The sequence below is a fragment of the Gadus morhua genome, chromosome 1, assembly GCF_902167405.1.
Source record: "Gadus morhua chromosome 1, gadMor3.0, whole genome shotgun sequence".
In the NCBI taxonomy this organism is placed as follows: domain Eukaryota; kingdom Metazoa; phylum Chordata; class Actinopteri; order Gadiformes; family Gadidae; genus Gadus; species Gadus morhua.
The window spans coordinates 16,172,732-16,200,620 of NC_044048.1; the positions used below are offsets into that span (position 1 = coordinate 16,172,732).

General features: G+C 42.5%; 4 protein-coding genes across 9 annotated transcripts; 2 read left to right on the forward strand and 2 right to left on the reverse strand.

Moving 5' to 3' along the window:
- The first annotated feature begins 460 nt into the window (after positions 1–460).
- slc25a33 (solute carrier family 25 member 33) lies at positions 461–10,111 on the forward strand. Of its 2 annotated transcripts, none has more exons than XM_030369865.1 (7): positions 461–657; positions 2,323–2,496; positions 4,878–4,955; positions 5,984–6,084; positions 6,304–6,370; positions 7,348–7,628; positions 8,997–10,111. In XM_030369865.1, exons 1-7 carry the CDS (start codon positions 617–619, stop codon positions 9,194–9,196), a joined length of 942 nt encoding a protein of 313 aa, XP_030225725.1. In that variant the 5' UTR covers positions 461–616; the 3' UTR covers positions 9,197–10,111. The 2 variants fall into 2 exon arrangements, with proteins under 2 accessions (XP_030225725.1, XP_030225716.1); XM_030369856.1 differs by lacking the exon at positions 8,997–10,111 and adding an exon at positions 7,884–8,986 and having other exon boundaries at positions 7,348–7,696.
- Positions 10,112–11,357: 1,246 nt separating this feature from the next.
- Positions 11,358–16,658, forward strand: si:ch211-150o23.3 (uncharacterized). Of its 3 annotated transcripts, none has more exons than XM_030369804.1 (8): positions 11,359–11,737; positions 11,977–12,015; positions 12,118–12,432; positions 13,178–13,486; positions 13,919–14,233; positions 14,932–15,081; positions 15,198–15,272; positions 15,697–16,658. In XM_030369804.1, exons 1-7 carry the CDS (start codon positions 11,704–11,706, stop codon positions 15,239–15,241), a joined length of 1,206 nt encoding a protein of 401 aa, XP_030225664.1. In that variant the 5' UTR covers positions 11,359–11,703; the 3' UTR covers positions 15,242–15,272; positions 15,697–16,658. The 3 variants fall into 3 exon arrangements, with proteins under 3 accessions (XP_030225682.1, XP_030225664.1, XP_030225673.1); XM_030369813.1 differs by having other exon boundaries at positions 15,198–15,256; XM_030369822.1 differs by lacking the exon at positions 11,977–12,015 and having other exon boundaries at positions 11,358–11,737.
- Positions 16,659–16,743: 85 nt separating this feature from the next.
- Positions 16,744–19,585, reverse strand: LOC115553611 (emerin). Its single transcript, XM_030370020.1, has 7 exons — positions 19,226–19,585; positions 19,034–19,132; positions 18,432–18,466; positions 18,316–18,341; positions 18,150–18,203; positions 18,016–18,072; positions 16,744–17,522 (listed from the first exon to the last, which is right to left on the reverse strand). Exons 1-7 carry the CDS (start codon positions 19,305–19,307, stop codon positions 17,312–17,314), a joined length of 564 nt encoding a protein of 187 aa, XP_030225880.1. The 5' UTR covers positions 19,308–19,585; the 3' UTR covers positions 16,744–17,311.
- A 100-nt stretch (positions 19,586–19,685) lies between these two features.
- dnase1l1l (deoxyribonuclease I-like 1-like) lies at positions 19,686–27,462 on the reverse strand. 3 transcript variants are annotated; one of them, XM_030369652.1, is made up of 10 exons: positions 27,357–27,462; positions 27,065–27,211; positions 26,847–26,935; positions 26,569–26,655; positions 26,356–26,477; positions 26,114–26,226; positions 25,796–25,953; positions 25,537–25,633; positions 24,701–25,079; positions 24,076–24,215 (listed from the first exon to the last, which is right to left on the reverse strand). In XM_030369652.1, exons 1-9 carry the CDS (start codon positions 27,405–27,407, stop codon positions 24,999–25,001), a joined length of 945 nt encoding a protein of 314 aa, XP_030225512.1. In that variant the 5' UTR covers positions 27,408–27,462; the 3' UTR covers positions 24,076–24,215; positions 24,701–24,998. The 3 variants fall into 3 exon arrangements, with proteins under 3 accessions (XP_030225502.1, XP_030225493.1, XP_030225512.1); XM_030369642.1 differs by lacking the exons at positions 25,537–25,633; positions 25,796–25,953; positions 26,114–26,226; ... (3 more) ...; positions 27,065–27,211; positions 27,357–27,462 and adding exons at positions 19,686–19,733; positions 21,221–21,829; positions 21,963–22,034; positions 22,144–22,198; positions 22,303–22,369 and having other exon boundaries at positions 22,465–24,215; positions 24,701–24,982; XM_030369633.1 differs by lacking the exons at positions 25,537–25,633; positions 25,796–25,953; positions 26,114–26,226; ... (3 more) ...; positions 27,065–27,211; positions 27,357–27,462 and adding exons at positions 20,774–21,829; positions 21,963–22,034; positions 22,144–22,198; positions 22,303–22,369 and having other exon boundaries at positions 22,465–24,215; positions 24,701–24,982.
- Positions 27,463–27,889: the final 427 nt, after the last annotated feature.

Consider the following 27,889-nt stretch of genomic DNA (forward strand, 5'->3'; position numbering starts at 1 on the left):
TCTACCCAATGAGATGTTTTGTATATACATGGAAATATAGCCAGCTTGATAAAAAATACTATTAATTTAAATACTGAATAATACAATTCATGGATTAATCAAATGATTTAATAAACAAATCTAGTGATAATATAGTTTAGCATTAAATATTCTAAACAATTATATATAGCCTATCCCAAACGTCTTACTTTAAGAGAAATGTGTATGTGAAATATTGGAGATGTGTCTAAGAGACATAAAACGTAGGCTACTACCTTATTATAAACAGAACTAGACCGAATCTCTAGAACCATTCCAAAGCACGTTTGGCCTTTTGTTGTTTTTTATGTTTTATGATCGTGCATGTTTGATGAACGGGTTTATGCAAGGTGTATTGGTGACCGGTGTGGATGACAATTGCCCAACACCGGTCTACGTCACGGCCAACACCCCCTCCGGCCCCCTGACGTCACTGCCAGTCTTTAGGCCAAGCCGGTTCAGCCGCCGCTGTCAGCCCCAGAAAGCCGGCCGGAAGGACGAGCTCGCAAGAGTCACCTACCCGAGTTATCTCCGCTTCTGTTTTTATCCACTTTCTGAAAGAAAAAGGAATATGGTGTCAATCTGAAAAAAAAGAAAAATGGCACAGAAAGACACTTTATTACATCTCTTCGCTGGGGGGTAAGTTGAAGGTTTAAACGTGTTTTCTTTTGAATTGCGGTAGGTTGTTGTAGCGGCTAACGTTACTTCGCCACTTTGTGAGGTATTTGGGTATCTAACGTTACTTTTTGGTGATAATGGTTATATATTTATTCGTCCACGTTCTATATAATGTGTGTTTTTGTGTCAGGTAAGCTTCCGATATTATAATACTATATGAATGACTAATAACGAAGGAGTTTAGCTATCGCCTGCTAGCTTCCTCATGCAATAAATGCATGTTTCAAGCAATGGTCGCTGTCTACGTCCTGGGATGGTCCTGTCTAATTCCAGACTATTCAAGTAATTCCTGTCCTATTATGCTACTTGCCAGTTGCAACGTTGTTCTAGCTTACCAGGTCCGCGTTTAATCAATAGAACCACATGGCTTATATTACCATGTGCATTATAACATGTATTTTATGTATCTCTAAAGTGCACCGTGAAGTGCTCGGTTTCACCAACCACGTCACCAGCTGCGGTTACGTCGAATACTGAACGTTAATGGTATACTGGTATTCATACTAGTTATGTGAAGCTAAATGGTGCACTTGTGCTATACATTGGTGTCAAGGCAGTGCTTACAAACGACACATTCGTGTTGCCCTTCGAGGGGCTCTGCAAACAGTACTGTAGTGGTGCCGCAGTCATGAAGCCGACCTTAGCAAGATGCCCTTGGTCTTACGTAACTCAACTAGATGTGTTGCGTCAATCCTCGCGAGCTTTAAACATAAATAGATATATTGAAATGTGTATTAAATTTTCTCCTCAAATTATTAGTAAGGAAATCGAGGTCTTTATCTGTTATTATTATGGTCGCTGTGAATCACTAGCTACATTTTTTATTATCTTATAAACAATTTGAAACTATTTTTCAAACAGGCCCCTGAGGCTGTGTGACATATTTGAATGACTTTGTTAACAAATAATGAATGCACGTTGACTAGTTTCCTTTCTATTTCTAAAGCCTGGCCTAGAGTTATTGAATGTAAATGTACAGCCAGAATCTTGAACAACTCTTCACCATTTTAAGTTCAGCCTCAGTCCGTTTCCTGTGCTTTCGAAAGAGAAAGTTCAGGCAATGCAGGACGTCTCCATTAGCAATGTTTTTTTTTGTTACAAGGTGCCCCTATTGTTGATATGGAGCCTTGGGGGTAAGGATAGGAGTGTTTTGGCTAAATCTCTGGCACATAAACCTCAGGTTTCTCTAATTGATTGTATGTTCGCTTTATTCAGATACAGGACACTGCAATACCGTAGTCTGAACTTTTAAGCAGCTTGTTGACAATGTTTCAGAGTGGACTAAGGTTTGAGGTAATTAATCTCAAGTTCAAGGGATGGTGCTTGAGCTCATTCAGTATGTCATTGTTGTCCTGGTGTAATCTTCCATGACCAATGAACAAACACCCTGTCATGTTTTGTCATTGTGTAATTAAAAAAAACAACAACACCCTATTATGTTTTGTGATTGATTATGTAATGCAACTGAGGTGGCCTCTCCTTTTGAAAGGATGAATCCGGTTTGAAGTAGTTGCATGTATCTAAGATCACGGTAAACACCATCTACCCGTCTGTCTGTCGTTTGTTTTAACAAGCGCTCATCCTTATGTGTCTTTAATCAGTATGATTTGTCCTCTCTCCTTTTAGATGTAGTGGTACCGTAGGAGCCATCGTGACCTGTCCCCTGGAGGTGCTGAAGACGCGTCTGCAGTCCTCAGGTCTGGCCCTGCGCCCCGTCTTCCAGGTGCAGATGGGCTCGCTCAGCGGCACCGGGGTGATCCGTCCGGGGACGGTCACACCGGGACTCCTGCAGGTTCTGCGGTACGTTCCTGCCGCTGCTGCATCTTCTGCTGCTGCTGCTGTTGTTGTTGTTGTGTTAAAAAGGCCTCATAGATACCACACAGTCTACACTGAGGAGTCAGGCATTTTCCGCTCCTCCCCACAGCTGCTGCACCTAGTTGTTATGTCAGAGTCGTCGTGTTAGGAACAGCCTAATTATTAGCCCTTAACTGGGTCTGGTTTATTTGGCTTCTTGGTCACAGAAAGGTGCGAATTTGTATGTTGCCCTGGAAGTACAGCTTCTTGTTCCTCTCCAGATGTGATGGGACATGTTATGTATTCTGGTGGCTGTCTGAACTTGTCTTCTGTTTACCTTCAAACACCAAGATGGAAATAAAAGAGACGTGTGGCGCCAATTTGAATTCAAGCATTTGCATAAGCCCAGGTCCGGAAAGTCTCCATGGCCCGGCACGCCACAAGAACTGCCCCGGGGGAGGAGGACGCTGTCTCTGTTTGTTGTTTTTGTTACATGGGCGAGACTCGAGTGGGAACCGGTTTAGTTGGATTTAGGATTGTGTGACTTCTGTACAGCTTTAGTTCATATTTTAAATGTCTGAAGGCAAACTTTTGCATGTGTATTTTTAAGTGGGGCTAAGGGCTGTCAAATGTACATTTGGTAGTCACAATTACCAATAATTAACATTCAAATATATAATATGTGTGAATTGTGTCGGAGACTTCAGACTTGAACTTGCCAGCTGTGAGACTTGACTTACTTAAGGCTTGCCTGCTTTGAGTTTTGTTCCTCTCTAGAGTTATACAATCAGATATTCAGTTAGTTTCTAATGGCTGTGATAAGCGATCATTGCATTGCATATGCATTGTTAGTTTATTGCGTTGTTATTCCAAAAACCTATGCAACTTTGCAATAATTCCTTGCTTTGCCAGTTCTGCTGACCGGTTTTGGATAACGGGATGAGATGAAGTGCCAAGTTAAAGCAGACCTATTGTTGACTCAATAATGAAAATTGAAATAACAAAACATAATAAATAAGTGGTGTTATTGTTTACATTATAACCATCTGCAAGGATTAATCCGCCATCAAGCAAAATAATGGGATCAAGCTAATACAGGGCGTGTCATACAATAAAAATAGTCAATAACTTAAAGGGCCTACTTCATGGCTCTGTAGTAGACTAGTCTAGTTTGTTAACAAACAACGAATCAAACTTAATTTAATAAAATCAGCTTATTCCCTTTCTTCATGTTTGCATTTTGAGGAACACCGATACCCCACTTTGACTCATTTCGTTTTGTTAAATTTAGTCAAATCACTGGTGCACAAACAATCTTCGAGCCCTCGATTCACTTAAAGTCGGAGCACCCCTACTATGGCTGCCAGTGTGGGACAATCCTCATCATCCTCCTCCACTCATGTTGCAACCTATCTTTGTAGCAAGTTCCGCTCGTTAACTATACCATATATAATATTCCCTCCCTCTTGATGCTACCTTGTTTTGCCATTGTACCGGCCTTCTTGCTTCCCCCTGGTGATGTAGTTTGTACAGCAGGAATTGCCCAAGGGTGTTATTGCTTTGATCCAAATTTGGTAATTTATGTACATTTATTACATAATATGCAAATTGTTATTTTTTTGTTAATTCAATATTCCATATAGTTTTATTGTTCCAGTTAACAACCCTATTTTTCAGTTTAGAGTACCATTTCATTTTCATTAAATTGTTTATTGATAGTATATTACACGATTTTCCAAGATGATCCACACATTTTCTATCTATGGTAATACCAGGATGGTTGCAGTTCAACCATGAAGGTGTTGGTCCTGTGGTCATTAAATGTGTTTTAAGTACCACACACATCATTGAAACCAAGGAAGGCAGTCAAGTGATCGTTAAGCCGTTAGTTTCTCTAGGAACTTGGTTTGGAAAGGTGAAATGTATTGTTGTCGAAAAGCCTATTGTGAAACCAACAACAAGGAGCAAGTCTAGTTTTGGAATTCCCAAACAAGAGGGTCAGCAACCGTCCAACAAAGGGGTGGATTTGAGACAAACACATTGAAAAACATTAAACAGAAGGCTGTTATCCATTGGTTGGAATGGTTGATGTGATTCCGTTTTATCACAATCTAACTTTAACCTGCCCTTTCACCGCGCTCTGGCAGGACTGTGTGTTCCTGGAGAGTAAAGGTCACTTACTGTACGCAGAAAAATTAAGTAATTTCAGCCACGGGGCCTGTCAGGTGGCCACAGAAGACGAGATTTCACCTGACCTGTGGCTAGAGGAATGAGTTTCTCGGTCACCAGATGTTTTCATGCATTTATGATGGAACAACCGTTCTTACCAATGATTAACTGGGAATTTCCTGCCAATGTTTTTAATGTCTGTTACTTAATCATTCCAGGTCAATTCTGGAAAAGGAGGGTCCACGGTCGCTGTTTCGGGGCCTGGGGCCCAACCTAGTGGGTGTAGCCCCCTCAAGGTACAGTGATGTCTGCGGCTGCATTTACATTTCATTAGGGATATCTGGATCTAGACCACATAAGCTCATTGATCAGTGGCGTCGCTTTCACTTATCTGCATCTAAAAAATGCATTGATCATAAAAGAAACGCATCGATTAGCTATCGGCAACATTCTTTAAAGCATCCTGTCAAAATTGTACAGACGCTTCTCTTTCTGGACACCCAGTATTTTTTTTGTTTGCTTTATTTAAGTAAAGGTTTGATGTCTATCTTTGAGAAACGCTGACCTTTGGATTGTTTACAAGCATTAACAACTGCCAATAGCTACATTTCCTCATCGGCTGTGTCTCTACTCGGACCATGGATATAATGTTCAACAGTGCTAACCATACACTGCTAGATCTGAGTAGACAAACATTTAATACCATCCTTGGACATGGCTATAATGATTAACAGCTGTAGAGCAGTGTGGCAATACCACCAAATTTTATATAGCTAAAATTACCAGGTTGAATTTTAAACAGTAATGCAGTACATCAATTAATGAATAGCTTTGAGTAAGTTCCCGATCCTGCCCAACTGTCACATACCCCATGCATATATCTCTGATGCTTATTCAGCCTATCTGACTACTTTGTTGGGCTGTTCCAGAAGCGCCGTGGGGATAGCGAGCATGCTAAGCTTGTCGAACAGTCGGTTCCCAGTACACTCTGTCAAAGACACACACACACACACACACACACACACACACACACACACACACACACACACACACACACACACACACACACACACACACACACACACACACACACACACACACACACAGAGACACACACACAGAGACACACACACAGAGACACACACAGAGACAAGCAGCAGTGCATATGTGATTTTTAAAGTGCAAACCCAAATTGTCATTAGAGTTGTATTTTTAAAGTATCATGGATGGCAGACACTGACCGTTCCTATTGCTCAGTGTCTCACTGTTTGTATGAAGGTTAGGCGTCAGCTAATGTTAAACTTTATTTTCCGGTATATTCCAGAGCCATCTACTTTGCTGCATACTCAAAGTCCAAAGAGACGTTGAATGGCGTGTTTGCACCCAATAGTGGACCTGTACACATGAGCGCAGCTGGTTTTGCAGGTAAACTGAATGCAATTCACTTCTCAAAGAAACCACAACACTTAATAATTGTCACTGAAAAACTGAGGAAAAAAAGACTTCGGACTTAGTTCAGCATGTCAATGTAGGCGCTTTCTCTGGAAAATGACTATATATAGTCATGATACTTTAAACAGTCTTACAGGCACTATGTTAAACACTTTATTAATATGAAGTGTATCTTTTAACTTTGGTCCACAGCCTTTGTGACCAACTCTATGATGAACCCCATCTGGATGGTAAAGACAAGGATGCAGCTGGAGAAAAAGTAAGTCAGGTTTCAGCTAAACCCTATCTACAAACCCTAGCTACACCCTTCCCGGGTGCGAGTTTGGCTTTTAAACGATAGTGGTTATTTTAGGGGTCTTTTTAACGTGTTCGCTGCCCTCTTGTAATGTAATCTCTGTCCTCCTGACACTGTCCTTGGCTTCAGCCGCGTGGGAGCTGAGCATGTGACCGCTGTCCATAAATACCCTGTGCTGACGCACTGCACTGCGCTCAGAGAGGATCCCATATTTACACTACAGAGTACAGGGCAGTAGTATCAACTGAGCCACATTCGAAAAACAAAATGCCTGCCCTAATGAATAGTTGGCACCAGTGCAGCAAAATTGATAGAAGAATATGCAGTGCCTTTTCCCTTTTGCTGGTCCTTCACCCGGAATAGTGTGTTGCTTTCCTTTTTGAAGCACTATCTAGTGGGTTTAATGTTGGATACTAAACGTTTTACAAATGATTAAGATGCATTCAGGCCTATAATTATCAGCAGGTAAAAAATATTGACATTTACTCATTGTCTGCGTTGATTTATGCGCTTACGTCGACTCATTGCAGCAACCCTTGAAAATATATTTATATGTAATCCGGGATGATTCAGCAATATAAGGGCTTGGGCTAGATTTCTTATATATTGCGGTATTGTCGCATATTGCTGCGCTGAGCCACCTCAGATTACCGCAGGGGTCATTTCTTGAACCCAACAGCCCTATAGACAGGCAGATAAACATGTAGGTTTAGGGGTCCCGATTGCGTAGTGGCTAGGGTTTTGGACTCCCAGCTGAAACGCACTAGGTTAGATCCCTAATGTCCGCAGTCTAGCTACAGACCATCCTTGAGCAAAATGCCAAACCCTTAATTTGCTACAAGTCGGGCTGGAAAAAGTGTCTTCTGAAATAGACAAAGTATTAAATAGCATTAAGGGTAAATATAAAGTGGCTTATGCTCATTACACTCTTTACCTTCCAGGGCCCGAGGGGAGAAGAAGATGAACGCGCTGCAGGTTGCCCGCTACGTTTACAGAACAGAAGGCATGAGGGGCTTCTACCGCGGACTCACCGCCTCCTACGCTGGCATCTCAGAGACCATGATCTGCTTCCTCATCTACGAGACGCTGAAGAAGCGCCTCGCCGAGGGCCGCTATAACTCGCCCAACGGTAGCTCTGAGAAGGTAGCGTCGGACTTCCTGGGCCTGATGCTGGCAGCGGCGTTTTCAAAGGGCTGTGCGTCCTGCATAGCTTATCCACACGGTAAGCATTTAATGAACGGTTCCACATCCAGCTCATCTAAAAACATGTATTTCCTCAGAATGAATATTGTGGTTTACAAAGACTTCGATGTTTTGTAAATTTAGGGTAGTCCGTTTATTCTAGAAGGCTTTTTTGACAATTTTTTTCCATTATCTATACATCCAGAAAGCAAATGCTATAAGTAAAAAGGGGGGAAAAAAGATGGAGTCTGAGGCTGTTGCAGGCCTGTAATAAGCCCGCCCATCATTTAATTTGGCCCAAATTAATGGATGGCCCAACTGTCTGTCTTCCTACCCTAAAACGAGCACTAGGTATCCTGCTATGCCTTTGAAAAATGAAAGCTCAGATGTGTCGATTTTTGAATATATGGCTGGTTGGTTTCTAAATATTGCCCACCCTAGCTTTAAGTATGCATGGGGGTAGAATCATGTGGTGGCATTGGTGCCAGACTCCCAGCCAAAAGGTACTGGGTTTCGATCCCCAATGCCTTTACCTTTATACCTAATACCTAACCCCTACCAGTTACTTAAAGGTCCCATGGCATGAACATTTTACTTTATGAGGTTTTCTAACATTAATATGAATTCGCCTAGCCCGCCAATGGTCCCCCAGTAGCTAGAAATGGCGTTAGGTGTAAAACGAGCACCAGGTATCCTGCTCTGCCTTTGAAAAAAGAAAGCTCATGTGCAGATTCTTGAATATTCCCCGTATGTATTCATAAGGGGACATGTTACCTCTCCTTTCTCTGCTTTGCCCGCCCACAGAATTTGTACACTTCTTTGTTATTTGGATTTTGTTATTTGGATAACCGTTCTGTTGTTGGTGTTATGGCGCACAACACGTCGGGTTCTCTGACGTCTCTGGTATTTCCCCAACAAGACTCATAGTAGGGGCTATCTCAGCCATGGTTGAGAAGGAATTGGGGGGGAAAGGAACTTTGGCTTTGACTCCCTGAAGTACATGAACCGCGACATGGAGCAGAAAAGGATTGTTGCCTGCGATTGTCTCCCACCAGAGCCTCGCTGCCCGTTGCCGAGGCACCACTGCCGCTCGGCGGGAGACAATGGCGGTCAACAATCGCTTTCTCCTCCATGTCGTGGTTTATTCTACTTCAGATTGATTTGGTTCGCAGGGGCTTTAATTCTGCACCAAGGCTGAATTTCTTGATAGTCTTCAAGTACTGTATTAGGGGCCCACTAACACCTGTATAAAAGCATCCATAAAGAAGCATGCCATGGGACCTTTAAACATGAATCTGAATAAATGTACGTTGGATAAAAGCATCTGCTTAATGACTTGTTTGTATGCATTTATAAAACTGAATGTGGGTAGATGTATTTTCTTACACTTCTGTTGTGTCCTTCACAGAGGTTATCCGGACAAGACTGCGCGAGGAAGGAAGCAAGTACAAGTATTTCTTCCAGACGGGAAGATTAATAGCTGTGGAGGAAGGCTATCCGGCTTTTTACCGGGGACTCGTTCCACAGCTCATTAGACAGATCCCAAACACGGCCATCGTCCTGTTCACCTATGAACTCCTCATCCACGTGCTGGCAGAGTCAAAGTAACATCCAAACATTTTAACAGAGCCAAAATGATGGGGCGACATGAGGCTCTCATGCACATCGGCTGAAGGACTATTGAGATGGCAGCAAATTACTTTTTCTATTTTCATGCGCTGCAATAAAGACTGTCTTTTTTTGGGGGTGAAAAATTGACACTTCTTGCGTTGCTATCCAAAGATCGAGATATATTTTTATTTTATTGAAAGCATGTCTAGATGTTCCTCGTTTGCAGTACTCGTGCATACTCCATACCTGAGCTGTTTTTTTTGTTCTTTCCTTTGTAAAAAATAGGTCACCGGCCGAAGGAGGAGTATTGTTAAGTTAACTAAATTATTATGTGTATTATTTGTATTCTTACTATTGTACCCGTTTTCTCATGCTTATCAGTGAAAGTGAATGTAACAACACTCAACATGTGCAGGGTGACTGTTCTGAATAATGAAGGGTAGATATAAAGTTTATAATACTGGTGCACATGAACCATACAGCCCCAACAGAAGTTATTTTTGTTGTTCCTTCCTAAATTTCAGAACAGTTGTGGTTCTGAAGTTGAATTATATCAAGAGTAATATATTTATATTACTCAATACAGGTATATCTGTATATGCTGTTTTTTTTTTTTAAGTTAATTTTACCCAAAAAAGGACCTTGACTATTTGAATCACTGGTTAAATAAAGTGAATCAAGAACTCGTACTTTGGTTGTTGGGGTGACTAACTTTCAAGACTGAGGCTTTGACCTCAACTCCAACATGGGAAATTAGGAAAAAGACCAACTGATTCCATTCCTGGAAGAGTGGGTTACACACTAGGATAATGTAACATTATCTTTGTGTGGTTAAATGATTCAAGGAAAGAAATGGATATTGGGAAACAGAATTGTGCCTCTTCAATAAATACGTTTGCTGTCCCGTGTAAATGTTTTATATTTTATGAATCTTGTCTGGTCATACCAACGGTTGCAAGCCATCAACTAGTACAAGAATCATTGCTTTACTGCACTTCTGATGAATGCAATGAAGCGTGGCATTATTTTATAATCCATTTTCATTTATTCTCACCAATTATGTGAGAATGAAAGCTACAACCCAGCACCACGTATATGTTCTCACATTTTCAGACGGTATTTCAATTTAAAAAGTGACCTTTTATCTCCAAAGGAATCTGTTCTCTTGATTTGCTGCAACCACCCATATCAGCAATTAACGAACGACCACTACTCTGACGTAGATGCAAATATCCAAGTCCATGTCAATGAGGAAAGAATTAACCTTTGTTCCAAACCTGTGCCTATCCCTAACTGTCAACAGATCCAGCTTGTATATCATTTTACTTGAGTTGATGGTCCGGTTATTTAGTTCTTGGAAAAATGCTTTCCTTCTTCCTTGTTCAAAGTGTAGAGTTTCCATGATATGGATTATATTTCTAGCTGGTCGAGCTACATGGCCTGGAATGATAAGACTGGAATTGACCCTTGTAGTCAGGTATTTATTAACCAGGTGGCAGCCATTCTGGGAGAGAAAGGTTCCAAATGGTTCTGTGTCTTCATTCATAGTGAACCGTAATAAAGTATCTAAATGGAAGCTCTAAATGTAAAAGCCAATGCGTCTGGGCTTTCATAACCATGGAATATAATGGGTGTCTATTGGACAGATACCCGTTAAATTCTCCCTCATGTTCCAACAAGTCCCTGCAGCTACAGCCAAACAAAATGAATAAAGTGATGTAATAATTATACTAAATAACACAATCAACCCCAGTCGTCATTTTTAATGGTAGGCTATAACTTTCATGGAGGAGAGGCTGTAAAGTGTTACTAGTCATAGTAAGGGGAGAAATTAAAGAACATGATTCTGATCCACATGATTCTTGTCCTCTTGATCATATGAATGTGGTGGACACCATTCATATGATCACTGTGTGGACAGCAGAGGGTTCAGTGTCCTGAAACCAACATTCTCTGACACGAGGCAGTATCGGAAGGGCAGGACCAGGGACATGGTCCACTGGACGCAGTTGGACCACGGGATATCTGCGGTATGAGTGACCCCTGTCTGTGACAAGGGGAACGGTTAACACGTCAGGTCAAAACGTTTGTCTATGACTGTGGTGACGTAAGCACGACACCCCCCCCCCCCCCCCAAACACACACACACACACACACACACACACACACACACACACACACACACACACACACACACACACACACACGGTATGTAGCAAATAACAACACAACATTCCTGTTCGACTTTAGCTTGTACTTTTCTCAAAACAACAAGTACACGTCCGTGAAGTCAGCTTTAATATCGTTTCACCGTCACGCCTTTCAGAATGCTATGAACCAGCTCGTCCGCTTTGATCCGTCCTGTGCTTGTTGCCAGCCTTGTCTGATAATTCAGTATAGCAGACAAGCTAATGTCGTGTGCGGAGAGAGCGAACCAACGCCTGCCTGCGTCCGCGTCGGTGTCGGCATCCTACCCACACCGACGTCTCATGGAAGGTTAGAAGATGCTCCGGATTTTCCAGCTCATCTTTTTACTAGGTAAGTAGCCAACGCGATTTCCTAAATAACCATGCTGCACATGGCGGGGTGATAAGGTAGCTAACGTCCTCAGTCGCATTTTGCGCATTCGTTACTTAAGTTAACTTCTGTCACCGCCTGTAGGATGTGCGACCCTTTGGGCCATTCGGTTTTTGACCTTGTGCTTGTGTATGACTCTTTATGTCTAATTTGTGTCACTACTAATTTTCATGTTTCAACCATTGAATCGACCCTCACAGGCAGTTTGCATGTTCAGCTGAATGGAGTTGGGGCTTTTGGTAAGAGTTGGACACAATCTGTGGGGAAAAAAAGAGACCATAATTTCTCATGTTTTTACCTACTGCTTGAGTCTTGTTAACTGCACATTTTAACCATAACAGATGGACCTCATATAAGGCTATTGGATGGAGACAACGAGTGCTCAGGGAGAGTCGAGGTACTTCGCCACAACCAGTGGGGGACGGTTTGCGACCATGGCTGGGACCTAAGGGAGGCTGATGTGGTGTGCCTGGATTTGGGCTGTGGCTTGGCCGAATCTGCCCTTCACGGGGCAGCATACGGGCAAGGCAGCGGGGAGATCTGGCTTCGTCATGTCCAGTGCTCGGGCCACGAGGCCAGCCTGATGCGCTGTGCCACTGTCCTCCACAGTGACCCCCACTGCACCCACCTGAACGATGCCGGTGTCAAATGCTCAGGTGAAAAGTACTTCTCTTCAAAAGCATCTGCTGGATGTCATTGATATCCAGCTAGGACTTCCTGTTCTTGATTTTGATTTCTGCTCATTGGAACGAAACATGCTGATCAACAAATATAACCTTCTCACAGAGGTGCAAAGCTGGTTTTAAGTATTTGGGTGCAAGTCCAAGTCAAGTCTTAATGGTAAAAGTGGACACTGATACATCTGCAATGAGTGTTACAGATTCCCCCCCAAAAAAATGGATTACTTTAATAACTGTGAGACTACTTAGAAATGGTTTGTTTAAATTGTTTTTAATTAGAATATAGGACAAGAATGGCCAATTTAATCCAGAAGATTAAGTCAGTAATGCAGAATAAAATCTACCCCATGGCCTGAAGTTATCTTTTCAGTCCCCAGTCTCAGTGGCTCTCCCCCAGCCAGACTAGCTTCTTACCAGACATCCTCTGTGTGAAATTAAATCAAAGATGAAAGACGCCGGAAAAGCACAAGCAGGGTTGTGGTTGCGAGATGCAGGCCTACATTACAACCCTCATACAAAACGTTCCAGGTCACAAGTTTGAATATGATAACAGATTATGATTTGATTCAAATATATAGATAGGTTTAAAACTATTTGATGTGTAGCCTTATCGTTTGATGGACTAAGTGAGAAAGGTATTGCATATGTATCTCTATAGCTCAGATATTCACCCTCTGAGCGTGTGAGTCTTTGCTCAAACTTCTCCTCACATCCCCTCCAGGGACCCTGCTGATGCCGTCGCTGTCCCTGCTGTCCCCACACGCTGTGTTTGTTGCCGGCGAGGCCGTGCGCTTCAGCTGCACGGTGCTCCTGGGACACCACCTCAGCGACTTCCACCTGTACAAGCAGGGCGTGTCCACGCCACTGGTGACCCAGCGAGTGGACCAGAGCCAGACCCGCGTGGAGCTCACCCTGACTGACCTGGAGACCTTCCACCAGGGCAGCTACAGCTGTGTGTACCGGATCAGGGGCAGCTCCCCCTCCCAGCTCCTCGCCTCTCCCCCCAGCAACTCCATCAACATCACCGTGGGTAAGTCGTGCTGGCTGGTGTGTGTCCCCATCCCCCCTCCCCACCCGTTCGAAAGCTTGTTTAAGTCTGAAAGGATCAGGGCGCTTTTGGATGTGCAGAAAGAGATGTCATCGGTATATATCAACCTCTTTACAGTAAGATAACAAGGATACTAGATTTGACTCAACCACGCTGTAAGATTTATGTGGTCCAATTCCCCTGAGAAAAGAGCCGTCAATGTGCAGTACTGCAGATATCCATCTATGAAGATTTATAGCGCAGTCGGAGCCAACCTACAAATTACCTCCAACGTGGATTTATCGATCCAGAATGGCTCCTGTAAAACCGCCAAAACACAATGCTGAACTCTAGCTTTTCCAAAGTGTTGTGTACGGCCCTTTGTGTTCCCAGAAAACTGAAGTCTGTCTGTCTTCCTTTCTGGACGTTGCTTAGTGGAGCTGCTGACTCCCCAGCACTGGTACAACACGTCGACGGAGGCCCCCGTGGGCTCGGTGATCAAGGGCCAGGGCTTCAACATCACCTGCGTCACCAAGCAGCAGTACCCAGGGGCCTCCTTCCAGCTGCGCCTTAGCCGGTCCAACGGCACCGTGCGCCAGTCGCTGCCCGCGCTCACGCCCGCCGTCACCTTCACCTTCTCCAGCGCCCAGAGCTCCAACGAGGGCTACTACTACTGCCTGTACCGCGTCCAGCTGGGGGGCCGCACCTTCATATCCAGGGAGAGCCAGCCCCTGCCCATAGCCGTCAGAGGTAAGTGAGGGCCGGATTGAGAGGGGAGCTATGGATGGTGTTTCTGGGTTTGATTCAAAGAAAAAAAACTGATTGACCAGCTTTACATAAAAACACCAGATGTTTTTATTACACAAAATTGTTGACTATATGTTAGTTCTTGTGGTTAACCTTGTCTGTAAGAAAAAAAAAGAATGCCTCAAAGCGGTCATGTCAAGGGTCACCCCTTTTGCGCTGTTGGTTGAAAGACGACAGCACACTTTAAAATATGCATAAACTGTGGTTCTTTGGCTGGAGGGACACACTTATATACGGGGTAGCTTGATTTAAAACAAGTTAATTTTAAGGCACAGGCTTGTTTTTAAAGGGGACATATTCTACCACCAGGTGTGAGTATGACTAGCCTTGCAAGCCGTTTCGAAAATCTGCCCTATATGACATCACTAGTGGGTGTGTCCACCTAGATCTGTGCTGGATAGAAGAGCAACGTTTACTTCAGTCCACTGGGTAGGCTGGTAGACTGATCTATCCAGCACACATCTAGGTGGACACGCCCACTTGTGATGTCATGAAGGGCAGATTTTCTTAACGGCTTGTAAGGACTAATCACACTCACACGTGGTGGTATAATATGTCCCCTTTAACACTAATCAGTGTTGTCACCAATCATGTATTTGTTAATAGCTTGGTTATGTGTTGGCTTGTCCTGTCCTTCCCAGATCCTGACCCAGTGCTGAGTCCTATGGTAATCAGTTGGTTGGTGTCGGGCCTGACGTTTGTCGTCGCGCTCATCATTATCATCATCGTGGCCAAGGTCCTATGCCAAAGGGAGGAGAAGCCGTCTGAGCTGGAGAGGGAGACGAGGACCTGTGAGTTGTTTTGGAAGCTAATACTCTTCATCCTGTCAATCTAATGTAGAGTTGAGGTTAATCTATCGATTGAACTGTGAGTTCAGGAATGTGTTCTTTATCTGTTTCTCCTGCAGGTGTGGACAACACTTACGTTGCCTTATCAATCAACAAGATATGACGAGCATTGCAAAGGGTGAATACATCCTAAGGTATAGGATATATCAATACATTGATTCATTTTTCGGTTTTTATACCACCAAAATGTAGTTGTAATTTGAGGCATGCTGCATTTTGTAAGTTTTCGTCAGCTAAACATGAGAATAGATTTATTATTTTTTAATAAATTATTATTATAATTAATTTTTTGCCCTTTGAATTATGTTGAATCGTTAAATTAAAATCAGTTCAGTGCCAGCATTATATGGTCAGCCAAAGTTATTTTAAAATAGTGACTGCAACTATTTTTGTGGCTATGTGTTAAGCTATGATGCTAGCAATATACATTTTGTGTTTGCCGTTCCTGTTCCACGCATTTGTATCATTTATTTGTATCAATTTTCAGTTTAGGAAAACCAGGTGGAATGAGGATATTATGGCATACTATTGGTCGATAATTTCCCCCATTTTTTTCAGTCTGGCAAGACCTTGGAGCTGGCGAATGGCTCTGATGGATCCTTAGTTAAACAGAACATTTGCATTGTACTCCAGTGGTCGACTGGCATTTTGATGATGGCAAATGCTTTGATGTTGTAGCTTCAAAGTTGAGCCCCCTTGTGGAATGGCTGCTGGGACGTGTGCGGTTATTGATGAGGCCAGAGCAAACTCCAAAGAGCTGCACAGCGATAGGTATACCCCGCTCAACCCCCACACCCCCTCTTTAAAATACTAAAAGCAGTTTGAGGATGGGACGTTAAGTAAGACCAGATGTACCGTCATGCTGAACACTAACCACAACTATGTTAAACAAACAACATAACCTTTGTGCCAATGGGGATAAATTGGAAAGGACAGCGGGTGTGGTGGCAGTTTCACTGTAGTATGTTCGGACCTCTTGTATTAAATCATGGATATAGAAGACCTACCAAGGATGCAAGGAATTTAGAAATGAAGTCCACATTGAACTAGTACTAGACTTCAGATTCACTCAGGCTATTGCTGTAATCCCATGTTTAAATGTGCAGAATGGTAATGGCGACTTGAATGAACCTGCAAAGAATGTGTTCCTCAGGTGTCCATGTGTAATTTGTATGTACACAGGGTGTCCAACGTTTTATTTATTTTTACTAAGTAACACTAACAAGCTCCACTACGCCCATGTCTTATCTCCTACAGATAAATGATCCTTAAAGGATTAGACGTTTTCTAGTTTAAGTAGTGAGACGACCCCTATTATTCTAGTCCTTTAGCAATAAGTGTGTAAATAAACAGTATCGTCAACTGTACCGCTCCGTGTATTGGGAGCCACTGGTGTTAAACAGGTTTTATATTTCAGAGTTACAGGTTTGACTGTTAAATCCGCCGATAATGCTGTATTGTATATTTCATTTTGGCAACTACGGTGGAGCAAGCTGAATATTAAATGAAGTACGCTATTGTTTGCCCTTTGTAGTAGGTTTTTTCCACATTTGATTTGGTATTAAGGTGATGGAATTGTTTTTTTAACTTAAAATGACAACTGCATTTTATAGGGTTGATCAAATTTATTTTAAATAATGTAAAGTATTATATGCAGTGAATAACAACAATGGTCAGGAAATACAACATGGAATTGGCAACGCAGTACAAATGCTAATTTCGGAAGGAAGTGACAGGCTCTCTTATATAAGTGTCAAATGTAACAGATTCTGCCACCAGAAGCTTCTACTAAATGTTTCTAATGCCTTCTAACACTTTATTTATTTATTCAACAAATCCCCAACTAAATGCTAACATTTCAGCAGTCATACAATACAATTTCTGTTCTTGACAGTTCGGTCATTTATGTACATAGATGGAAACAACACGACTGATCGAAATATTTTGTTCTTGCCACGGCCCCAGGGTTAATCAATATGGACTGAAGAAACTGTACATAAATAATAAAGCAAATCTGTGCTTTATACTATAGTGTTGCTTTGGAAAAATAGTTTTTAGACTGGCAAAGTACATATTCCTCGTTTAGAGGGATTGGATTTATTCCATATACTTTTGAAAAAGTATTAAAAAGGTGAATGAAACACTGCATTCCCCATTAAAATCCAGAGGGAATTTACTTTACTTGTTTAAAAGGCTCACTGTGTGTGGACTCCATGTTGCAAATCACAAAGTACAGAAACACTGCAACAATCAGAAAGACCAGAAACTGTACCCAAAGTGGAATGAGGCGATGAGACTTCTCCTCCGGAACGGGCACGCTACATTTCACTGGGGTGGCGTTTGAGTAGGACGCAGTGCTGTAAGTCAAAGGTGTGTCGTAGTGCCTAAAAAAACAATTATATTTTACCTCAAAGCATTATAAAAAGGATTTCTGAAGAACTTTTCAGTGTAAAACAGTGCGCATGTGCACGGGTTGGCAGACAATCATGTACATGGCTTCTACTGTGTTCATTAAAGCAGTCAGAACTCATTGCTACAATGTACTGACATTCCACAACATTTGCTAATGCATCTTTGTTCGGTGCCTTTGTGAAATGAGAATGGGAAGATTTGTTTACATACATGAGGACTCTAGGTACATTGAAGTGATTACAGTGATGACTATTGCAACAAGATTGTGCCCATTTTTAAAGATCCTTTAAGACCACAGCAGCAGTCTTCAGCACCAATCAATTATGACTTAATGCCAAACCCATTCTGATACTTTTGGTTGCTTCATTGGTGAATGCCACAATCCCAAAAAAAAATATGTAGGACTTGTCCTTTGAAGAGACAAACCTAAAAGTAAATTCAAATGGAAAATGAGTTAGTACTTACTTGTCAACAACATCTGGACTCCTGTAGACCTCAGACCTTGATCGTAAGTAGGGATTTCTAAAAGGGGAATAAAAAAACATAGTTTTTGTTGTGTTCTGTGAAATATGAAGAAATGCAGTACACTGATAACTTACTCATCCTGAAGGTTCCTTTGAGCGTACTCCTGGCCTGAATGAGAGTATTGTTCCCTGATTGGAAATGACATGTTATCTTTAAGAGTTCAGATAAGCGTGTTTCAGTTGCCGTTATAGTAAGTAAATGTGAGGTTATAGAATAATTTGATGTAATTTTGAATCTTACCTGTCTCCATAGCCTTCACTCATAGACTGAAGAAAATAAAACAGGGCGTAAAGGAACAATTGATACATGATGTATTTCAGATACATATGATAAAGTCGATGTTTTAGGATACTTACAGGTGACCTATAGCTCAAATAGGTAACTTCTTCCTCTGAAATTAGAACAACAAAAATAGATAAGATCCGATCGTTTTTTCTTGTAATGCCTTGCTCTGAAGAGTTATTACTGTGGAATAACTTCCAAAGACCTAACATTTAGGAAGTGATCAAGCCAGCCAGGTGTAGACAATGAGGTAGAATGAGGATGTTTGAATATGACAATATTCCCCACGGGAGTCCTCCTCTGTGCGGCCCTGTTAGTTTGTCCACCCAGGGTGAAACCCATGTTGAAATTGAAAGACTGTGACAATGTTTTCCCAACACTAAACTTTTTTTTTTACGTTAATAATGCGACCTCTATTCACCATGATACCTAACAACCATGGGGGGTTAGGTATCATGGTGAATATAGGTCGCATTGTTAACATACTTTTCTCATAACGAGCATCAAATAGGAGCCAGGGAATGTTGGTTAATGTTTACACAAACTGTTTTTTTATGGATTAATCTCGGATAAACTCCGAACTCAGGAAGCTGGTGAAACATAACGCTTGCTATCTACCTTGTATGTACATGGAGATATTGCCATATGGACATGGCTCTAGGAGTAACTTTCTTACCCTCTTCTCTGTAGTAGGTTTTGTCGGATGATGGTTTTGCCTTTCCCTTATTACCCATGGCCTGTTGTATCTTCTTTTCGTACAGCGATCTGGTTGAATCTATTGTTAGTCGAAACAAAACAAATCAATATCCAATACTAATAAACCACTCCATAACGTAAACTCCATATCAACATTGGGGATTCTACTGACCCACAATCGGTCCGTGCTTTATTCCATATTCATCAAGAAGTGCGCTTATTTCTTGGTCGGATTTGTTGCTCAGCGTGGACATGGTGTTGTTTTGAGTTCCTTAAACAGGCTAACTTTGGTCAAACAGTGCGTGAAATGTACACAAACTACGATATTATACAGCCACAATCTACTAAGACGAAACCAACTATTTTGGTGCCTAACTATGAAATATAGAGTATGTTTGTTTCACTCGATGGACAAGGGCAGTTCCCGCTTTGGTTCCCTAATCCAAATAAGTAACTCCACCCATCTTGGCAACGGCTGTTAAAAGTACACCAAACGCGCGCACCCAGGCGCCACAGATGACTCACAAGCGGCAGTTCCGTTTCCTTTTGGCGGTGATGGTTTTCGTTTTGAAGCTTGAGCAGCGATGCAGGGGCGCCGCCCATGGCCATAGTTTGTCCTGGATCTTTTTTTTTTGTTGACAAAATAGCTCTGTCATATATCTTGCATTGTATCCCTCGATCTTTAAAAAAAAAATAAGAAGAAAATTATCGTTGTTCAAGGAACAAAACTATGGATCCTCCTGTGTGTGTGTGTGTGTGTGTGTGTGTGTGTGTGTGTGTGTGTGTGTGTGTGTGTGTGTGTGTGTGTGTGTGGCACACCAACAGCAAAAAAAAACTGCCTAGAAACTTCCCTGGCACCACCTTTTTAAGTATTCATATAAACATGAAAAACAATTCCTTTTTGTATTCCACTATTGCCTGGCCCTATATCTATATAATAAAGAGACAATATGTAACGTTGACACCAGGCGTTCAGAAAGGGTACTGCAGTCCAAATTCACCAATGGAGAGAGTTCCTCTAGTGATGGATATAATGATTATTTTCCTTGATTCAGTTCGCGTCGTTCAGTTTGCCAAGATGAGTCGTTCAGAATGGTTCGTTTGTTCGTTCGTTCAGTCCAGTTTCCGGCGGTAAATCGAATCACTGTCATGGTTCTCAGCTGAGGCCCCGTCCACACGGAGCCTCAACGGGCGAAAACGATCCGGTTTTGTTTCATGCAGTTCAGAAATATCTCCGTAAAGACGAATTCATTGTCAAACCGCATCGAGCTGTAGAAACGCTGTAGTAAATATTCAAGGCGCTGGTTCTCCACAGAAAAAATTGGAGCGCATCAAGCCTGTGCGCATACAGCCTGCACGCTGTATGCAAACATTCAGTCACAAGGAGATTCAACCTTTTAAATTGAGCAGAAATACTTTTTAATGTACAGTTAGTAATTACATTTATCAAGGGGCTGTATTTAAAGCTACAAAAAGCATACAAATACAATAATAAATTAATTAATCGCAACTCTGACGTGCCCCAGCTGGTGGGGGGGCAAATGAGGTTATCATTTGTGTTTCAGCCGTCCACACGAATCCTAACACGAAACAGCATAGATCCGGATAGATTTGAAACCACCCTCGGACATGGTTTCAGAATTGTGCGGTTTCGGGCACCGGATTCGCCGACTCCGTGTGGACGGGGCCTGAGTCAGTCAGACTCAGCTTCTCCCTCGTTCTCATTAGTGATGGACTCAATGATTATTTTCCTTGATTTAGTTTGCGTCATTCAGTTCGCCAAGAAGAGTCATTCAGAATAGTTTGTTCGTTCGTTCAGTCGAGTTTCCGGTAGCGGACTAGCGGTGAATCGAATCATGGAATGCACGGTTCTCAGCTGAGTCAGTCAGACTCAGCTCCTCCCTCGTTCTCATTCTCAAACGATCGTGGAAGTCGGTCATCAATCAGCACAACATTACTACTTTAACCTAACGCAGCGGGATGGGGGGGTAGTTGATTATTGGATGTTTATGTAAAGTTATGTTTATGATGGTGGGGGAGAATGAACCATGAGAGAACGAGACAGATTGACGAGACATTCAAATATATGATTAATCTGGCATGACACAGAAAGTACAATGACAGCATGCATTTTCCATTTCACTGACATTGAATCGTATTATCGTACCCTCGCTCACTAAGCCTCTTCCCTTTTCACCACTCACAGTCAGTGAACGAACAGCGAGTCAGAGACTCAGCGACTACTTGGTCTGGTAGTCGAGTCTGAAAACGAACGAGACGAACGAGAGAGAAGAATCAGTTTGGTTTGTTCTTGTTAAAGATTCGTTCATTCGAACTGATTCGGTCGCGAACGACCCATCACTATGATCCTCCTCAGCATTATATTTTGTGATACGAGAAATTATTTAATTTCAACAGCTACAAGCGTCGAGTCCTCGACTGTAAGTTGAAAAGCTAATATACGTAACGGTTCCACTAATTGTATTGTTTGCAAATTATAAACCAGGCCACACATGGCCTCCGTCTTGAATCCCTCCATGGCTCTAAACTGTCATTCACAGATTTACATTTCTTTGTGAAATACAAATTTAGTAATGGAATTTACTTTGGACAAGCCATCAAGCAATGCTTCACATGAATAAAGAAGGTAGGCATATTATCCCTTGAAAAGAGGGAGTCCAAGGAAGTCAGTCTCATCCATAGTCCACCAGAACACCAGCAGGCCAGTCCCCATCACCAAGAACATCTTGAGGATGGATTTCAGCCACCCAAGACCCTACGAGGTTAATGAAAGATATATCTTCATAGGCGAAGCCAATCAAATATTACATCTATTTGATTGATTCTTTATGTAGTTCTTTGTACTTTACCACAAATCAACTCAATTTAAGAACTTTTAAAGCACTTACAGTCTCTGGTACCACATCGCGGTTGAGTTGTAGATTGGAGTTCAATGTGGGTGTATCATTTTCTCTCTTCCCCTAAAAACATAGAATTACTGTACTGTTTGCATGTGCATAATATGCAATCTGAGGACGCAGATTTTCAAATTGTGCTTGACATCCTTTCAGGTAATAATAGTCCTCTTACGTTGTATTCAGGGATCATCTCTTCCTCTGCCTCAGTAGAACTGTCCAATAAATCCCTGCCATTACAGAAAAGTTGGTAGACATTAGTTCAGATCTACATGTGGCAGTCGGTTTGACCATCATGAGCCAATTTTGCATAAGAGAAATGAATGACACTTACGCCTCACTATCATAGTGAAAGACTTGAGGCAACAGATCCATGCAAAAGTGTACTTTTGTCTTCCTGCCTACACAGCGATCAAAACACGACCAAATCAAAATCCAAGGTTAACTTATTATCTTGGTGTTTAGGTCCTTATTTAAAGACTGTGTACATGCTCACCTTCTTGATCCATTTCCCCATCGCTTTCATTGTAAAACTTGTAGAAAGCCTGGATTCTCTCCTGTTCGTCTTCCCAATTCCTGTTGTCTTCATACTCGTCTCCATCATATCCGAGCTCAGCAATTCCCGAAGCCTCGTCCTCATGGGTGAAGAAGAAACCGTCATCCACAGATCCCTGATTGGACAACAAGGTGCTTGGGCGTATGTCACCCTGAACGTCTGTGTGGAAGGGGTCTTTTGAGGCCACCTTGGCAGGCTCTGCAGTTTCAAGTGAAGACTGTGAGTTCTGCTTGCCTCTGTCTTCTGTGTTTAACATGGACTCTTGAGAGAACCCAGGCATTTTTGCCCACATGTTGTCCTCACCACCAGTCGGTGACTCCCATGTGGTGTTGATCTTTGTCAGAGATGAGTCTTCAGAGACTCTCTTCATCTCGACATGGTGTTTCTGTAATGGCGGTGAACTGAGTGCAAGAGCTGACTCATGCTGACTTAAATCATCTCTTTTGCGTTCCCCATCAGTCTTGTTAGCTTGGATATCATCACTGTTGCTGATGATGTGTATTATTGGTGGTCTTGCGTCAAAGATGGACTCTGTGGCACATGTATGGTCGTAGAAATGATGAAGATCTTTATCTGATGGAGAGCATGTGTTGGTTGCTCCAATTAGCTCTGCCTCATCTTGGGTATGATCTGCATTCTCTGGACACGTACCTATCTCCTCTCCAACATCACTCCAACATGGCAGCACAGTTCTTTGTGCATATGGAAGGGTTTTTGATTTGCATTTGTCGTCCGTTGCCCCAGCTGTGAAAGCAATATTTCCTGTACCTAACAGTGTGGGCTCTGTCTCTCTATCAAGATGAGATGTCTCACTCGAGGCAGAAAGCACTGCATCCAGATTGCCTTTGCTTTCTTCATCTGCGGCCTCGTCTTTCCTCCAAGAAGAGATGTCTGGGGGGAACACGGCAAAGGTCTCCCCAGCCCGTTGGTGGTCATCCCCAGTGAATTCCTTCCCTTTTTCAGTAGAGCCCTCCACCGTGTCCTCTCCAGACACGAGCTCCCCCAGACTTTGCACTAGGTCTCGTATAGGAAAATTAAGAACGTCCTCATCTCCGCACGGGCCTCCATCCTCTCGGGGAGACAGCATGGTGAGGAAGTTAGCTTTCTTCTCCTCCTTCTCTTTGTCTTTGTACATCGACTCATCCGACTCCGCACCCCTCTCGTTGGCGCTCCCTCGCTCTTCCTCCGGAAGGAAATCACCTTGTGTGTTCATCCAACTTTCATCTTGAGGTCCTTTCTGAAAATAGCCCATGTCCTCATCACTTTCGCTCCAACCTAGTTCCGCCTCATTCCTTACTTTGCTTCCGTCTGGGGCCAGAGGTTCTCCTGTAAAGGCCCTGTCCTCTTTATAGCCGTCCCAGAGCTTGTGGCTACGGCACATCGATGCCAGCCCCTCCTCTGGTTCCTCTGCCTCCTGTTCCTCGGCTGTCTTGCAGAGTTCTTTACCTGCGCTTTCAGCATCCTCTTGCAGGACCTCAGGGACAGCGGGCCGTCTGCTCTTAGGGACTTCTTTATCCTTCCAGTCTCCTTTGTCATCATATTCAGACATGTTTGTACCTTTTGTTTCCTGTGAGTAAGCACCCGTTTGTTCTGCTAAGTGTTTGCTGATGCAGAGCCTCGTCTACCGCAGTTTGGACTCTGAGGTATCTGTCCTGAATTGTTCTTCGATTGCAGGAACTCAAAGTCCAATCCTACAATGGAGGGAAGAGCTGTTTCTGTTACAACGTCATTTAAATGTCCCAAAAATATATTGAGTTGTTAATAAAAGCATATTATGCATTTTATTACAGTCGTTCTTACTGGTCATCGTCCATTATGTTCTTCAATATTTGAAGAGTGATATTTTAAAGTCAAAAGTAGTAAAGTACATTCAAGACTGAAATGGAGGCATGTGGAATTAAATCATGTTTTTTTTTAAAAGGATAGGATATTTCTGATGCGCAGAGTGAACCCAGCAAAGTGGAGGTAATACCACTTCTGTTGCTAATTCAAGTCACTTCCTGTCGAAACAAACCCAAGTATAAACTTGCACTTCAGATGAGAAAGAATGGCTGAGAAAATAACCAACCAACCAACAATCATCAACAAGTAGAAAAAGACAAACATAGGACTGTAGTATCATAATTGGAAATGCACTTATGTAAAAGTGGAGTCGTAAAAGTTCCTTTGTCTTTACCTTGAGCCGTGTCACAGAGTATCGTCAGCTTTCATGTGGTGTGGTTTCAGATGCACAACATAAACTCCAGCACTCACTTCCGCCACACTGTAACAAGTGATGTTTATTTGCCTCTGAGTACAACCGACTGTTACCATTCCATCATTATGTTGCTGTTGTTGGCATGGCCACTATATTTAAGAACAAATATTTCAAATAAATTGATCAAATATGTATACTAAATGTGTTCATCCAGTAAAACAGAAGGGGTCGAGTGGAAAGGGAGAGCTGGCTGCTGAGGATGATTGTCCTGTCTGGTCTATAATTCATTACGCAGCCTGTAGCGGTGGTTGGGTTTCAGGTCCACCTCAACCGGGAAGTGATCACTGACCTCCAGAGCCTTCAAACCAATCAAAAGAAAATTGTGTCATTGTTTACATTCAAAAGAAGGGCTCTAGAATCTCATCCCACCAAAAAACAAACACACACACACACACACACACACACACACACACACACACACACACACACACACACACACACACACACACACACACACACACACACACACACACACACGCACACACACACACACACACATTGTACCTCCCCAAAACACACGCACACAAACAATGAATTTCCCCCAAAAAAAACTTTCAACGGACCTCCCTAAACCACTCACGCACATACCTTTCCCTCCCTGTTAACAACTTTGCTTCTTTAACATGTGTGTGTGTGTGTGTGTGTGTGTGTGTGTGTGTGTGTGTGTGTGTGTGTGTGTGTGTGTGTGTGTGTGTGTGTGTGTGTGTGTGTGTGTGTGTGTGTGTGTGTGTGTTAAATGAAAGAAGTTGAACTACCTCCTCCTCGCTCAGGTGGAACTCCTTTTTAAAGTTGAAAGGTTGAGCTGAGCCCGGGACAATGCCATGGAGGATCTCGCGTCCATGGACAACAATCCTGTCGGGAATTAAAATGGACATACTTATTTTCGTCCTAGTCTGAGATACTCCAAAAAGTTATGGTGTCTCAAAAGACACAAATTCTACTTTTCTTCAACCGCCACTTATTCTTTTTTAATAATAATATTGAACATGTTCGTTTAAGCCTCGCAGCGCTCACCTGTCGTAAGCACAGTGTGTCCTCTCCCTAACGGTGGTGTCCTGCTCGTCTCCGATCAGCCAGCTGAACTTGGGGTTGCTCCGCAGGCGCACCGCTCTCCAGCCCTTGATGGTGATGTAGCTGCATCCGGCGTTAAGGTCTCCTAGGATCACAACATTCTGGGGCAAAATAAACAGGAAATAGAGGGGAAATGACAGCCGATTAACTCCCAGTCGTACTCAGACTGGAACGGCCACTTAGGAAAAACAAATTTGAAAGACATTTTTTCTTTTTATAAAAATGATTTAAATGATTTAAAAAAGGTTTGCCTGAACTCACATCCATCTTCCACTTCTTGTAGATGTCCTTGAAGACAGTATACAGTTCATCTATCTCCTTCATGGCTGTTTTGGGGCTGGTGTGCTGACCAATCAGGATGAAATCCTTCACCACTAAGAAGGGAGTCATGATCAGTGCCTCACATCTCACACACCCCACCAAAACAATACAACATGTTTTTCCTACTTCCTTCTAGTTCGATTTCCCCAAGCGTTCTGAAGAATTTTGAAAGGTCCTCTTACGCGTTGCAGGGGAGTGAAAGCGAACAATGAAAGGTTCTCTGGAGAAAACGTCTGTGTCGTTTGTGCCCTCTGCCTCCGTTTTGTGGTACTGATGATGGTCCTTCACCTGCAGCACGTTGTCTCTGAAGAGCGTTACAAACAACAGCAAGACGGCATGAGGTCTTTCAGTTGAAGAAGGGCTTCAGTCGTATCTGATGCGATGCAGGAGGCTACCTGTAAATGTAAACGTATTGCTCCTTGTATGTCTTCCTCCCCAGCCTCTTGCTCTCAATGTAGGCATAGGAATTGGATTTATCGAACCTGAAAACAGACAATCCGTTTAAAGTAACTCATATTGGCGGAGGGAGGATGGACAAGGACTAGAATATCAATGACAAAGATGAGCCAATAACAGTATCTTAGATTGGAGATGTGTACTCAATTTCTCTACCAGGTCCTTTGACACTGGAGCAACCTCTACACTTTAATGTAGAACAGATGTAATGTTGGACCTGTTGAGATCCTTGACCAGCCGGGGTATGGCTCCTCCTTTAGAGTCTCTGACCTCCTGAATCAGACACAGGTCACACCTGGCAAGGATCTTCAAAGGAAGAAAAAGATTAAACAACATTCCCATTCACCATTAAACCTTTTAAATGAATATATTCCTTTAATGTAGATTTCTCTTCAGTTCATGTAGGGAAATCAGAATTATGTATATAAACCCTACCTTTATTAGAAGTCCCATGACCTTTTTGTTGTTGGCCTTGGCTTCCCCAAAGCTCTGAACGTTGAAGGCACACATTTTTAGGGAAGCTGCAACGTTCAACATGCACACCCCCAGGCAACAAAGCAGGAGGATTTGGCACTTCATTGTCTATAGTAGGAAAATACGGAAAACAAGAAACAATCATAATCCGCTTATCACCCATAACACTGTTTTCATATTGGGTAATATAATTCTGCCATCTACACGTAGTTACTTTATTAATAAGTCTCAAATTAGACCGGCATTCCCCTACCTTTGATGCCAGGGTCCCAGGGAGATTGACGTGAAAGCGGGTTGGATCCATCCCTTGAACGCGCTTTCATGTATTTGGGGAACATACAGGTAAGTACTGTGGGAAAGACAGAGGTCAAACGTCGCAGAGTGGATATGCTGTGTCAGTATTCATCTATAATGGGGATTTATCTGGAACTGTTAAAAAAACAAACACTGAATACAATGGCAATAGCAGGAATACAATGACAATGGCTTCAGGCCTGTGTCGGAAGGTTCAGTTTGAGTGTGTTTGGACTCTAGATCCAGCTAAAGATGGTAGAACATGAAAACCGTGCCTTTTATTTTTTACTTCATTGTTTAATTCAAAGGAAAGTTAAATAAAAGGAAATGCTAATAAATGAGGCAGATCAACGTAAGAGTTGTGCCTTTAGTGTATATTTGTGTGTCATTAACTATTATCCAATATGTTATTGCAGTCATCTACCTTTGGCCCTAACCAAACTTGTGGGGGGGGTGGGTTACCGACCGTGGAGTCGGTTAATTGAAAAGATG